At 45.3% G+C, this 16,077-nt stretch overlaps 1 protein-coding gene and 1 non-coding gene across 2 annotated transcripts in view; both read right to left on the bottom strand.

The window, feature by feature from the left end:
- Positions 1-16,077, bottom strand: part of dnah1 (dynein, axonemal, heavy chain 1) — a 267,942-nt gene that overhangs the window by 181,442 nt on the left and 70,423 nt on the right. Inside the window, exon 16 of the mRNA XM_042339689.1 lies at positions 11,219-11,301. Coding sequence (XP_042195623.1) covers positions 11,219-11,301 — 83 coding nt within the window. The remainder of the gene's footprint in view (positions 1-11,218; positions 11,302-16,077) is intronic.
- Positions 13,194-13,265, bottom strand: trnae-cuc. The gene has a single exon. It is a non-coding gene; the product is annotated as a tRNA-Glu (tRNA).

Here is a 16,077-nt window from a genome sequence, read left to right as displayed (position 1 = left end):
TGTGGAGAGACTAGAGAAACTGGGATTGTTCTCCTTAGAGCAGGGAAAATTAAGGGGAGATTTAATATGGGTGCTCAAAATTCTGATTTTTCAAGCCTATTGGGAAAGTGGAATTAGTTGGGAAGCTCTTTCAAAGATGGGCACAGGCATGATGGGCCAAATGCCCTCCTTCTGTGCTGTAAGATTTTATGATACAAAAAGAAAAAGAAGCAAGAAATAAGTCCATAAGTCCAAAAGCCAAGAAAAAAATATGTATGCATGAGGGAATCCTACTTAAGGGAGATACGGTTGATAATTCCAAAGGAAATTAAAAGAAAAGTATTAAAGAAGTGCTCTCGAGCAGAGAGCCCAGGAACGTGAGGAGGGAACGGTGTGAGGAGGAACAGAGTGAGAATGCTGTTTGGGAATTAGGTGAGAGTGGGAATTCGGTGCAGAGGGAGAATTCGGTGCAGAGGGAGAATTCGGTGCAGAGGGAGAATTTGGTGCAGGTGAGAAATTGTAAAGGAGAAACAAAACCCCCAAGAGCCTGCACAAAAGGTCACATTCCTGTGGTGGTAGGTGTTGAGTAGGCGTTTAGTATATAAGGAGTGTGAGCAAGGGAATAAATGGTGTGAAATTACTTATTTTTAACTATTTACCCCGAAACTGTTGAGATATATTACAAAACATGTCTAAAAACCTGGCAGGGCAGCTGAGACCCATCATGCACACTGTGTGCCATATGGGAACTCCAGGATGGTTCATGTGTTCTGGACAAACGTGAGTAGGAAGTGCCACCGGCTGCTTGAGCTACAGTCACTACATAGGATACGGGAGGCTGAAGAATTTATGGATCAAACTTTTCAGGAGGTGGTCACTCCACAGCCACAGAGAGATCAAGAGGTGGTCACTCCACAGTGATGGAGAGATCAGGAGGTGGTCACCCCACAGTCACAGAGAGATCAGGAGGTGGTCACCCCACAGTCACAGAGAGATCAGGAGCTGGTCACCCCACAGTCACAGAGAGATCAGGAGGTGGTCACCCAACAGTCACAGAGAGTTCAGGAGGTGGTCACCCCACAGTCACAGAGAGATCAGGAAGTGGTCACCCCACAGTCACAGAAAGATCAGGAGGTGGTCACCCCACAGCCACAGAGAGATCAGGAGGTGGTCACCCCACAGTCACAGAGAGATCAGGAGGTGGTCACCCCACAGTCACAGAGAGATCAGGAGGTGGTCACCCCACAGTCACAGAGAGATCAGGAGGTGGTCACCCAACAGTCACAGAGAGTTCAGGAGGTGGTCACCCCACAGTCACAGAGAGATCAGGAGGTGGTCACCCCACAGTCACAGAAAGATCAGGAGGTGGTCACCCCACAGCCACAGAGAGATCAGGAGGTGGTCACCCCAGCTACACAGAGGGCTCAGAAGAAGGGTGAGTGGGTGACCATCCAACGTGGAGCAAAAAAAGAAAAGGCAGTACAGAAATCCCCTAAGAGTGTGGCATTCACAAACCGGTTCTCGGTACTGGATACCAGTGAGGAAGCCTCTGGCGAGAAGAGTCAAAAGGTAATGGATGTTCAGGGGGACAAGGAGAAAAATGCCAACGCTGTTGTTATCAGTGATACAACAGTTAAAGGGATAGACAGGAGTTTCTGCCATAAAAGACGGGACTCGCGCATGGTATGCTGCCTCCCTGGGGCCAGGGTACATGACATCACAGAACAGGTGCAAAATATACTACAGGGGGAAGGGGAAAATCCGTAAGTTGTGGTCTATGTCGGGATCCATGATGTAGGTGATAAAAGACCTGAGACCCTACAGGGAGAATATCAGAAGCTTGGGAAGAAGCTAAAGAGCAGGACCTCAATGGTGGTGATCTCGGGATTACTCCCAATGCCTTATGCGAGTGAATACCAAACCAGGAGGATGAAACTCCAGCCTGGCTGGAGAAATGGTGCAGGAAGGAGGGCTTCAGATTTCTAAACCACTGGGACTACTTCTGGTGCAGATGGGACCTGTACACGAGGGATGGGTTACACCTGAGCAGGGCTGGGACCAATGTCATTGCAACAAGGATGGGGGATGGGGATCAGAATGTAGCATCAGGGAGGGGAAACGAGTTATACAGTGGACGAGGAGAGACAAATAGAAGTGAAACAAGGAATAGTCCAGCAAGAAGTGGAAAGAGACAGGGGAGAAATATAGAGCGGATTAAGCCGGTCTTGGAATGCATGTGTGTAAATGCACGGAGAGTGACCAATAAGCTTGGTGAGCTGCAGCTCAAGTTGCCACATGGGGCTATGATGTGGTGGCAATTACGGAGACTTGGCTCAAGCAAGGACAGGAATGGGAGCTGAATATTCCTGGTTACAACCTCTTCAGGAGGGATAGGGAAGGGAAAGAGGAGGAGGGCTGGTTATACTCATTAGGGACACGGTCACGATCCTGGAAAAGGACGATGTGCAGAGGGTCCAAAAACTGAATCTATTTGGTTAGAGTTAAGGAGCAGAAAAGGAGCTCTGTTAGGTATTTACTATAGACTACAGACCTCCAAATAGTGGGAAGGAGATAGATGAGCAAATCTGCAAGCAGATTTCGGAGATGCAAAACCAATAGAGTAGTGATAATGGGGGACTTCAATTATCCTAACATAGACTGGGAAACACACAGTGTAAAGGGCAAGGAACGGGAGGAATTCCTGAAATGTGTGCAGGAGAACTTTCGGATCAGCATGTTTCCAGCCCAACAAGGAAGGAAGCAGTGCTGGATTTAGTTCTGGGAAATGAAGTGGGGCAAGTGGAGCAGGTTTCAGTAGGAGAGCATCTGGATAACAGTGATTACAATATCATTAGGTTTAGAATAGTAATAAAAAAGGACAACAATCAATTAAAGTGAAGACCCTCAACTGGAAGTGGGCTAATTTCAGTGAGCTACAAAGGGACCTGGCCAAGATAGATTGGAAAGAAAGATTGGCAGGTAAGACAGCAAAAGAACAATGGAAAGCCTTCAAGGAGGAGATAGTTCGGGGAGAAAACAAATACATTCCCACAAAGGGGAAAGGTAGGACAGTCAAACCTCCCTGGATGACTACGGAAATTGGGATTAAAATAAAACAGAAACAGGAGGCTTATGATAAATGTCAGGTCCAAAACACACAGGATAATCAAATAGAACGTAGGAATTACTGAGGAGAAGTGAAAAGGGAAGAAAGAGGGGCGAAGAGATTGTACGAGAAAAGATTAGCAGGAAACATAAAAGGGAAACGTAAGGTATTTTATAAGCATATCAAGAGTAAAAGGTTAGTTCAAAGATAGGGTGGGTCCAATTAGGGACCCCAGTGGAAATCTTCTTGTGGAGGCAGAGGGCATGGCTGATGTACTAAATAACTACTTTGCAACTGTCTTCACAGAAGAAGACGATGCAACCAATGCCACAATATCGCAGGTGTGTGAACATAAATTGGATTTGATAAAAATCAACAGAGAGGAGGTACTAAAAAGGCTGTCGGTGCTCAACATAGATAAGTCCGGACGGGTTGCATCCTAGGTTACTGAGGGAAGCAAGGATGGAAATATCGGAGGCTCTGGCCACAATCGTTCATAGAATCATAGTTCAATCCTCTTTGGACACTGGAGTGGTGCCAAAGGACTGGAAGGTTGCAAATGTTACGCCCCTGTACAAAAAGGGGCAGAAGGATAAACCTGAGAACTACAGGCCAGTCAGTCTAACATGAGTAGGAGGGAAACTTCTGGAGACTATAATCCGGGACAATATAAATTCTCACTTTGAAAAATATGGTTTAATTAAGGACAGTCAACACGGATTTGTTAAAGGCAGATCGTGTCTGACAAACCTAATAGAATTTTTTGATGAAGTGACTGAGAGGGTGGATGAAGGTAGTGCAGTAGACGTAGTTTATCTAGATTTTCAAAAGGCATTTGGCAAAGTGCCACATAAGTGACTTTTAAACAAAATAGAAGCCCACGGTATTAAAGGGACTGTGACAACATGGATCCAGAATGGCTGGGAGACAGAAAGCAGAGAGTGGTTGTAAACGGTTGCTTTTCTGACTGAAGGGAGGTGTGTAGTGATGTCCGTCAGAGGTCAGTATTGGGACCACTGCTCTTTCTGATCTATATTAATGATCTGGACCTGGATATAGGGAACACAATTTCCAAATTTGCAGACGATACTAAGCTAAGAAAAGTAGTTAATAGTGAGGAGGATAGCACCAGACTCTAAGAGTACTTAGACAGAATTGTAAAATGGGCAGAAACGTGGCAGATGAGGTTTAATGTGGAGAAATGCAAAATGTTGCATTTTGGTAGGAAGAATGAGGAGAGGCAGTTTAAGCTGATGGTACAATCTTAAAGGGGGCAAATGAACAGAGAGACCTGGGGTCCACATAAGCAAATCTCTGAAGGTGGTGGGACAGGTACCATCCTGGTAAACCTCCTTTGCACCCTCTCCAATGCCCTAACATATTTCGTAAAGTGAGGTGCCCAGAACTGAATGCAGTAAAAAAGCTGTTAAAAAAGCATACGGGATACTAGGTTTTATGAATAGAGGCATAGAATTCAAAAGTCAGGAGGTTATGTTGAATATTCATAAAATGCTGGTTAGGCCTCAGTTGGAGACTGCGTTTAGTTCTGGGCACCGCACTTTAGGAAAGATGTTAGGGCATTGGAGAGGGTGCAAAGGAGGTTTACCAGGATGGTACCAGGAACAAAGGACCTTAGTTATGAGGAGAGGTTAGTGAAACTAGGATTCTTCTCCCTGGAGCAGAGAAGATTTAATAGAATGGATTTAATAGAGGTTTTCAAGATCATGAGAGGATTTGATAGGTTGAACCAGAAACAACAACAACTTGGATTTATAGCGCCCTCCACGCCGGACGGCGTCTCAGAGCGCTTCATAGTAACGGATCTCGGGGCCGAGCCAAGTGGAGGGGGAGGAAGGTGAACAAAAACGCTCGGTCGAAAAGAAAGGTCTTCAGCCGAGATCTGAAAATGGGAAGAGAAGAGGCGAGGTGAAGGGAGTGAGGGAGTTCCAGAGCCTCGAGGCATAGTGGCCGCCGAGGTTGGAGTGGAGGACTCGGGGGACAAGGAGGAGGCCAGACCCGGTGGAACGAAGGCAACGGGCACTCTTTTGAGGAGACAGGAGGTCAGAGAGTAGGGGGGTGCGGAGGCGTGGAGGGATTTGAAGAAAAGGCTGAGGATCTTGAAATCGATCCTCTCTGGGACAGGCAGCCAGTGCAGTCTGGCAAGGACTGGGGTAATCGGGGAGCGGAGTTTGGTGCGAGTAAAAATGTGGGCGGCAGAGTTTGTATGACCTGGATTTTATGGATGGTAGCAGAGGGGAGGCCGGCGAGGAGGGCATTTGAATAGTCCAGCCGGAAGGTGACAAAGGCATGGACCAGGATTTCAGCAGCTTTTGGAGTGAGGTATTGGTGGAGATGGGCGATGCATCAGAGGTGGAAGAAAACTGTTTCCATTGGCATGTGGATCAGTAACCCGAGGACACAGATTTAAGATAGATGTTTAAAGAAACACGGAAGGTTAGGAAAAAAATTTCACCCAGCGAGTTGTTCAGATCTGGAATGCATTACCTGAAAGGGTAGTGGAAGCCGATTCAATGACAACTTTTAAGAGAGAAGTAGATGGGTATTTGGGGAGGACAGGATTGCAGGGCTATGGAGAGAAAGCGGGCCAGTGGGATTGAATTGGATTGCTCTTTTCGGAGCCAGCGCAGACACGACGGGCCGAATGGCCTCTTTCTGTGCTGTATGATTCTATGAAGTACAGTAAAACTCATTTAAGTCTGATCTGTATAAATCCTTTAATCACCTTAGTCGTGCATCCACTTAAGTCCAGTTCAATTCCTATTAAATCCACTCATATTTATCTGCATTAATCATGCTAACCACCCCGTAACTCATAGGATCACTACCGAACTTATCAGTTGCCAGATCAAAACTTGATTTCCCATGCCCTGCCTCCCAGGGTGTAACAATAACATCAGCACGCATGGCATTGGGGTGGGCAGAGATAAAAGTGGTGAGCGAGGGAGCGTGGAATGTATGATCGCTTGGAGAGCGAAGGGGACCTGTCACCACTTGCGCAATTGATGTAGCAAACTCAGTGCTCCATGTGAGACAATCGTAGGATCCTAATTCGCAACCAGTCGCACTTACTTAAGACAAGTTTTGTCCAGTCATCATGGCATCGGTCAATGCAGATGGCCCAACTAAACGCAGACTGAATCGAGGGTTTATGGGTGACTTAATATTTTCTTAATTCAGTTACAGTGTTAATAGTTCTTTGTAAGAGTGGGCAAGTGAAAAGTTTTATTTGATCTGAGAAGTTTCACACAACATTATGCATTTGTCTCCCTCCCAGCTCCTGCTCGCACTCCATCTTTGTAAAGTACAATTTTTTTTATGCCCAAAACTGAACATGAGATCTGACCAGCACTCTATCTAACTGGTGAGCAATTCCTGGCCTCCAGATTCTCAACCTCCGGTTATAAAGCCCAGAATCTTATTTGCTTTATTGATTGCTTTCTGCACCTGTGATTTATGGACTTGATGCCAAGTGTTCAAGATCCTCGATCTCACTTTTAAAGCCCTCCACGGTCTTGCCTCATCCTACCTCTGTGATCTTCTAAAACCGTACCAGCTCTCCACTCGGCGTACCCGCCCTGCTTGCCCACCAATGGCAGTCAGACTGCTCCACCTCTGGAACTCCAGGCTTTTGATAAAGTGCCACATAATAGACTTGTTAAAAAAATTGAAGCCCACAGTATTAAAGGGAGAGTGGCAGCATGGATACAAAACTGGCTTGGAGACAGAAAGCAGAGAGTTGTGGTGAATGGTTGTTTCTCAGACTAGAAGGAAGTATACAATGTCCTCCAGGGGCTGGCATTGGGACCACTGCTGTTTTTGATCTATGTAAATGACCTGGACTTGGGTATAGGGTGTACAATCTCCAAGTTTGCAGATGATACAAAGTTACGAAAAGTAGTAAACGATGTGGGGAATAATAGCAGACTGCAAGGGGACATAGACAGAATGGTAAAATGGTAAAACGCAGACACGTGGCAGATGAAATTTAATGTGGAGAAATGCAAAGTGATACATTTTGGGAAGAATAATGAGGAGAGGTAATATAAACTGATGGTACAATCTAAAACGGGGTGTAGGAACAGAGAGACCTGGGGGTCTACATAAGCAAATCTTTGAAGGTGGTAGGACAGGTAGATAAAGCGGTTAAAAAAGCATACAGGTCACTCGTCGTTATAAATAGGGAGGAATCCAAAAGTAAGGAGGTTATGATAATCCTTTATAAAACACTGGTTTGGCCTCAGCTAGAGTACTGTGTACAGTTCTGGGCATCGCACTTTAGGACGAATGTCAAAGCATTGGAGAGGGTGCAAAGGAGATTTACCAGAATGGTACAAGGAATGAGGGACTTCAGTTATGAGGAGAGGTTGAGAAGCCGGGATTATTCTGGAGCAGAAAAGATTAAGGGGAGGTTTAATAGAGATGTTCAAAATTATGAGGGAATTCGACAGGGTGAACTGGGATAAACTGTTTCCACCGGCGAGTGGGCAGTAACCAGAGGACACAACAACAACAAGATTACATTTGTACAGCGCCTTTCATGTCGGGAGGACGTCCCAAGGCGCTGGACAGTGTACAGCATTTCAGACCCGAGCTGGGGTCAGGGAGGGAGAAGGGAGGGGACGGGAAGGGGGTGACCAATGGCATGGTCGAAGAGGAGGGTTTTGAGGCGGGACTTGAAGGAGGCTAAGGAGGGGACGAGGCGGAGTGACTGGGGGATGGAGTTCCAGAGGTTGGGGGCAGAGTGGCTGAAGGCTCTCCCGGCAATGGTGGGGCAGGTGGGTCGGGGGACATGGAGCAAGCCGGAGCCGGCTGAGCGGACAGATTGGTAGGGGGTTAGGAGGTTACAGAGATAGGGTAGGACGAGACAACTGAGGGCTTTTTTTAGGTGAGGACCGGGATTTTGAACTGGATCCTCTGAAGGATAGGGAGCCAATGGAGTCGGGCAAGAGTGGGGGAGATGGGGTCATGGAGTTTGGTGCGGGAGAGGACATGGACTGCAGAGGCAGAGAGATAGAGTTGGGTGTCGTCCGCATACATGTGGAAGTTGACCGAATGTTGGCGGATGATGTCACAATGAGGGAATATGTAGATATTTGAGGATAGCACTAAGGACAGAGCCCTGAGGAACTGGGACAGTATGTGGGTTACACTCACTCGTCTAAAGGTCGGGAGCATTCTTGTGGTGGGAATACTGCTAACACGTGCAAATTTGATTAGATTTGGGGTATAATTGAGGGTGTTATAGGCAGTGTCAGTGAGATGCGGATTGGGCAATTCCCAGCTGCCTGATGCACTCCCAGCACATACGGTAACTGATCACTACTTATTTCTTGAAAATCTGGTCGCTTACAGTATCGCTTCGTGATGTGATAGGTCTTTGCTTTTTGTATAATCATTGAACTTTAATAAAGGAAACAATTGTTTAACATCAAAATTGCACGCCCGATATTTCATCATTAATTAAATAATGATTCAGTTTAGGGTGTTGGAAGCCGAGGCTGTTGCAAGACCCGGCCGGGATAGGCTGAATGGAAGAACTAATGCAGGAATCGATTGCGTGTGCCAGAGTGAATGATTTGTTTGTGGACACTGCACACAGGGATGAGCGCTGGGAGCATTGTGTAAAGCAGCATTAAAGAATTGCTTCAAGAGAAGAAGTTAGATAAGGAGAGGAAGACGCCACTGCCACTGAAGGAGATCGTTCTGTCAACACATGTTTGACATACGTTAAGCTGTCACCATCTTTGTGATCAAATCTTTGGTGTCCAAACTATGAGTGTTAGTTGTATGTACAGTATAACAGTTTATCAATGTGGTTTTCATTGAATAAAGTACTGACATCATTTTACATAAGAACATAAGAAACGCTTGATCCAAAAGACCAAGGTCCATCCAGTTCAGATGCACATATATCCCAAACTACCTATGTACTACATCCCAGAATTTTATTTCCTAAAAGAAAACTATCTAATCTGTGTTTGAAAGAATCCTCACTTCCTGCTTCAACCATCTCCCTAGGGAGCCTGTTCCACAGGTTCACTGTTCGCTCACTGAAATAGTGTTCACGTAGATTCGTTCTGAATTTATCCCACTTCAATTTTGAGGTTCTGCTGGCCAGTCTCACTGTATTACATCCTCAGGAACTCTAAAATTTACAGATTGGCACCCGAACAGGGAGTTGAACCCTGGACCTTCAGATTAATAGTCTGTCACCACAATGTGCAATAAAACATCGGCATATCTATACCTTTTAACCGACTGGACTGAAAGGTTCTGTTTCATGATGAACAGACTACGGCACTACCTCACCCCTCACGCTGCTGAAACTCTGGTCCACGCCTTTATCACCTCAAGGCTGGACTATGGGAACTCTTTCCTCGCCAGCCTTCCCGGCACCTCCCTCCACACTGCAGGTCATTCAGAACTCTGCAGCTCGTGCACTGTCCCACACCAGGTTTCGCGACCACATCACTCCCAGCCTCGCTCGCCTCCACTGGCTCCCCATCCCCCAGAGGATCGAATTCAAGATCCTCATCCTCACCTACAAGGCCATTCCCGGCCTCGCTCCCTCCTACCTCTCCGACCTACTATCCCCCTACTTACCTGCCCGTACCCTCCGTTCCTCTGGCTCCGGTCTGCTCCACATCCCCCGCCCCAACCGCCCTACTATCGGTGGCCGGGCCTTCAGCCTCTCAGCCCCTAGGCTCTGGAACTCTATCCCCCAGTGCCTTCGCCGCCTCCTCCCTTTCCTCCTTCAAGGCCGGTCTCAAGACCTTTCTCTTTGACGGTGCCTTCAGCTCCCCTCTCGACTCTCTACCCCCTCCTCGCTCCCTCCCTTCCCTCCCCTCACCCTAACCATTTCCCCCTTACTCGGGTCCTGACCCAACTGTACAGCGCCTTGGGACGTCCTCCCAACGTGAAAGGCACTCAATAAATGGAATCTTGTTGTTGTTGTTGTTGAACAAACAGAGACTTTCAAATCAATTGCGCATATGCAAACAGCAAGACAGGAATACCTCAACAGATTCGGACATTTCGCTGATTTAAAAGGGCAAACACTCAAATTGCTAGTGATTTCTGTATGATGAGGTTTGCAGAAGTTTTAAATCAAAAATTGTAACGCGTTTCATTTTAATGTACCCTTACTGCAGTTTTAATATAACCTTACTGCTTTGATACAATAATATAGTTTTTGATATAACATTAAGATAGTTTCAATATTGTTCAATATGTAATGATTAAGATGTATAATTATGATAATTGATGTAAAAGCTATGTGGTCAGTTATCTTGATCTACCAGCAGAAGGCAACTAGATTAGTAAAAGGTAACGGGGATTGACAGTGATAAATTAGTCAGGCGTGATAAATTCAATTGGAAAATGAGACTTAACAATTGGAGACTCTAAAGTGAACAAGAGACGATCAGCAATGGAGCAGCACAATTGAGTACAACAATGTTCAACAAAATAGCCATGAAATGAATGATCAAGTCCCAGCAAAGCCACTCGCCCGACAACAAATCTCCACCACAACTCTTCCACCTCAGCAATCCCAGTCACAATGGTGGTGGGGGAGAAACATCCAGACAGATTGACAGCAGTGTGGACCAATGGCAGTCCACCAATCAGAATAGAATTCAGTTGAATTTCACTGCATTGTACAGTGAGGAAATGCGCTCACTCCTCCAGCTGACACCACAGGAGATTGATACTGTCCTGATATAACCTATAATTGGTGGTGTTATGATTTCCTAAAATTTTGTGTAGTTTTATTTTAGCTGCTGCGATTTGTACTCTTTTTGAATAGAACTGTGAGGTAACCCTCCTAAAGGAAGGTGCTTTATGAAATAAAATTAGTATTTTTGATACTCAAACTCTTATCATAACTAAATGGATCAAAGCCTTTCTACTTTAGTACTCGTATTCCTCCAAAGTATAGGATTTTCAGTTCTTTGTGTTGCCTCAGTAAGCTATAGGGAAGCACAATCGTTTTTTTTTAATGACAAAATTTGAGAACCCCTGCATGACATGGCATGCATCAGGCGCTACACTGCTGTGCCAACGTCACAAGACAATGTGCTGTTCATCTGGTTTCAGAACTTCTGTACTTACTTGGCTTCAAAATCATCTTGCGAAAGATTGTAAAAGAATTCATCAAAAAGGTTGTAATCTTCAACTATTTTGTTTGTTATCTCCTGAAAGCAAAGAACGAGAAAATCATTTTCAAGAGGAAAAATAATAAGAGATTATCTCTACTGCTTAGAAAATCGACACATTAAAACCCAAACACAGTATTGTTGGTGTAAGTAATGTACAAATTTAGAAAATGAATGAGACCATTCAGCCCATAGAGTCTATTGTCTTCTAAGATTATGAAAGATCCTTTAATCCCATTTCCTTGCCTTTTGCCCATGCCCAAAATCTTTACCTCGTAGGTATCCAACTGCCTTCTTCACGCAGGGTAGCTCTAAGATGCGTGAAGGGCGCTATAGAAATGCAAGTTGTTGTTTTTAACCAATTGACTTTTCTCCCAGGAGGGGGGTGGCATGGGGAGAAATGGGGCTAAGTAAAGCGGGGTATCCTTGGAACTGAACTAGGTGACATGCCTGCAGTGGATTGTCAGAAGCAGTCACTAGACCTGTTCCTGAGCTAGGTGGGTCCACAGTACTTCAGCGCGCTGCTGATGACAGCACAGCCAGCCTGGCTCATCGGCAGGACATAGAAGGAGAGACCAGGCACTGGGGCCAGGGATTCCTAATGGGTAGGGTGGTCCTAGCTGGACAAGCAGCGAGAAAGCTTGCCAGACATTGCTATTAATGGTAAGCTATGCGGTTTCAGCTGGTTAAAACTCCCGCAGTACCCAAAACCATATACTGGAATCTCCAAAAGTTGGCTCTTGCCAACCTACACCTAATACTCTCCAGAATTAAGTAAACGTGATGTGACCCTCTAGGGAGAGAATGAACATTTCATTCCAATACACAGGAATTTCCATGTGTAAATGGGATGCTTGGAAACCAGCAGGCCAAAAACAATTCCCAAGTACAAATTTACTGGTGCTGTGGACAGTATGGATTATACCCAGCCTCTCACTGTTGCTAAGCCCCTTCAAACAAAGTGATTCACAGCTGGACACCATCCAAGACTAATATATTCCTAAATTTCAGCACACAAACCTTAACATAATAATCCAAATAAGGTCTTATCAGCTCTATATATAACACAGCTATATAATATATATATACACAGGGAGTAGCATTTCCTTGTATCCCATTAGCTGTATTGATTGTTTTCTGCACCTGCAAACTAGATTTTAATGATTTATAGACTTGTACCCTTAGATACATTAGTGGACACTGAAAACTTAGCGAAAATAGAGGGGAAACTGGAGGCTGATGTTAGTGAGGAACTTAAAGAAATGAACATCAGTAAAACAATAGTAATACTAGAGAAATTGATAGGATTAAAAACGATAAATCCCCTGGACCTGATGGCTTGCATTCTAAGGTTTTAAAAGAGGTGGCTCCAGAGATAGAGGATGCTTTGCTTTTGATCTTCCAAAATTCCCTGGATTCTGGAACAGTTCCCATTGATTGGAAGGTCGCAAACGTAATGCCGCTATTTAAGAAGGGTGGGAGCCAAAAAATGGGGAACTATAGACCAGTTAGTCTGACATTGGTGGTAGGGAAAATTCTAGAGTCCTTAAGTAGGGATGTCGTCGTGGGGTACTTAGAAAATCATAACATGATTAGGCAGTCAACATGGCTTTACGAAAGGGAAATCATGTTTAACAAATCTTTTAGAGTTTTTTGAGGATGTAACTAGCTGGTTAGATAATAATAATAATAATAGTAATAATCCTTGCATTTGATATAGTGCTTTTCACGTCTTCTAGATGTCTCAAAGCGCTTCACAGAATATACTGTAATGTGAATTAACTGTATATTTGTGGGCAAAATGTGGCAGCCAAATTGTGCACAGCAGTGTCCCACAAACAGTCATGGATTGAATTGACCAATTTATTATTGTTTTTTTTTCTTGAAGGATTATTATCAGGTGTGTGGAGTAAGGAAACTTGCCCAAGGTTTCGCCCTGCCGGGAATCAAACCCAGGTCTCTCGCTTGAGAGGCAAGCGCTCTAACCACTGAGCTACAGGACTCCAAATAGGGGGGAACCAGTAGATGTGGTGTATTTGGATTTCCAGAAGGCATTCGAGAAGGTGCCACATAAAAGCTGTTGCATAAGATTAGAGCCCATGGAATTGAAGATAATATATTAGCATGGATTGGAGAGTGGCTAAAAGGAAGAAAGCAGAGAGTAGGAATAAACGGGTCCTTCTCAGATTGGCAGGATGTGCCACGAGGATCAGTGCTTAGGCCTCAATTATTTACAGTCTAAATCAATGATTTAGATGAGGAAATAGAACTTAACATATCTAAATTTGCGGATGATATAAAGGTAGATGGGAGAGTAAGCTGTGAGGATGGCACAAGAAGAATGCAAAAGGAAATAGACAGGTTAGGTGAGTGGGCAAGAAGGTGGCAGATGGAGTATAACGTGGGGAAGTGTGAAGTTATTCACCTAGGTAGTAAAATCAGAAAAGCGAATTATTTTTTAGAGGGGGAAGAGACTAGGTAGTGTTAGTGTTCAGAGGGAATTGGGTGTCCTTGTACACCAGTCACAAAAAGTTAGAATGCAGGTACAGCAAGCAACTAGGAAAGCTAATGCAATGCTGGCGTTCGTTGCAAAAGGGTTAGAGTACAAGAGTAGGGACGTCTTGCTGCAGTTGTATAAGGTCTTGGTAAGACCACACCTAAAATATTGCGTGCAGTTTTGGTCTCCTTATTTAAGAAAGGACTTACTCGCCTTAGAGGGGATGCAGCGTAGATTCATTAGGTTGGTTCCTGGGATGAGGGGAATTTGTGGAATTCTCTACCCCAGAAGGCTGTGGATGCTCAGTCCTTGAACATATTCAAGACTGAGGTTGATAGATTTCTAAATGATAGAGGGATTAACGGATATGGGGATAGGGAGGGTAAATGGAATTAGGTTAGAAGATCAGCCATGATCTTATTAAATGGCGGGGCAGGCTCGAGGGACGGAATGGTCTACTCCTACTCCTACGTCTTATGGTCTTATACCTTTACTCACATTCTACTTTGAGTGCTTCCCCATTCAAATATATTCCGATCTACTATTCTTATCCATCTACTATGGAATGGTAGATGGAATTTAATGCAGAGAAATGTGAAGTGATTTTGAGAGGAGGAATGAGGGGAGACAATATAAGATAAATAGTACAATTTTAAAGTGGGTGCAGGAACAGAGAGACCTGGGGGTTCACATACACAAATCTTTGAAGGTGGCAGGACAAGTTAACAAAGCGGTTAAAAAAGCATATGGGATCCGTGGCTTTATAGAGACATAAAGTATAAGCGCAAGGAAGTTATGTTGAACTTTTACAAGTTAGCTTGTTGGGCCTCAGCTGGAGTGCCAAATTCTGGACATCACACTTTAGGAATGATGACAGGACCTTGTAGAGGGTGCAGAGAAGATTTACCAGGGATGAGTGATTACAATTCTGTGGAGACACTAGAGAGGCTGGGATTATTCTCCTTAAAGCAGAGAAGGTTAAGGGGAGATCTGATAGAGGTGTTCAACATTATGAGGAGTTTTGATAAGAGTAGATCGGGAGAAACTGTTTCCTATGGCGGATGTGTCAGTAAACAAAGGACACAAATTTAAAATAATTGACAAACGTTTTTACCCAGAGAGTTGTTAAGGTCTAGAATACCCTTCTATTAAGGGTGGTGGAAGCAGATTTGATAAAAGCTTTCAAAAGGTAATTAGATAGGTACTTAATTTGCACAGCTGGTTGGTATCACTTTCAAAAAGCCGGCACAGGCACGATGGGCTGAATGGCCTCCTTCTGTGCTGTAAAACAAGACCAAGGCTCTCCTGATTGGCTACCATCAGCACCTCCACACCTCAGGCGCTGACAGCATCACCGTCCATGATTGCACACTCAACTTTACGAAGCCAGTCCAGAACCTTCACATCTTGTTTGACCCTCAACTATCCTTTCTACCCCACATCTCTGCCATGACCTGCTCTGCCGTCCCCCACCTCCGCAACATCACCCGTCTCCGCCACTGTCTCACACCACAGGCCGCCAAAACCCTCATTACCGCTTTCATTACATCAAGGCCCAACTATGCAAACTCCCTGCATGTCAGTCTCCCCAACTCCTCCCTCCACAGGCTGCAGATCATCCAGAACTCTGCAGCCCGCGTCCTCTCCCGCACCAGGCTCTGTGACCCTATCACCCACATCCTCGCCCGACTCCACTGGCTTCCCATCACACAGAAGATACAGTTCAAGATCCTGGTCCTCACCTTCAAAGACCTCCGTGGTCTTGCTCCCCACTACCTCTGCGATCTCCTAACCCCCTCACCATCCTGCCCGCTCCCTCCGCTCAGCGTGCTCTGGCCTGCTTCACGTCCCCCGCCTCACTCGCCCCACCTTCTGCCACTCTGCCCCCACCCTCTGGAACTCAATCCCGTAGTCCCTCCGCCTCGCCCCTTCCCTTACCTCTTTCAAGACCCATCTCAAGACCCTCCTCTTCAACCGTGCTTTCGATCACCCTGCTTCACCCCCCCGCCTTCCATCCTCCCCGATCCTGACCCCCAGCTCGGGTCCAAAACTAACTGTCCAGTGCCTTGGGATGTCCTTCTGATGTGAAAGGCACTATATAAATGTAATTTTGTTGTTGTTACACTTTTCTGCTCTCTAATCTGTAGATCACAGTTCACTATCATCCGCAAATGTGGATACATTCCTTTCTATCTGAGTTGTAACTATATTGGAGTGAAATTCACCATCTTTCATACACGTGCAATATTGTCATGGGCCTGGGCACTGGGTGTTAGGAACACCCTTGGGTCATAACTGAGAGGGGAGAGCCGAGGCTG

The sequence above is a fragment of the Callorhinchus milii genome, unplaced genomic scaffold, assembly GCF_018977255.1.
Source record: "Callorhinchus milii isolate IMCB2004 unplaced genomic scaffold, IMCB_Cmil_1.0 Scaffold12, whole genome shotgun sequence".
In the NCBI taxonomy this organism is placed as follows: Eukaryota; Metazoa; Chordata; class Chondrichthyes; order Chimaeriformes; family Callorhinchidae; genus Callorhinchus; species Callorhinchus milii.
The sequence above is the reverse complement of the archived record's forward strand: the minus strand, read 5'-3'. Positions and strand labels throughout refer to the sequence as shown.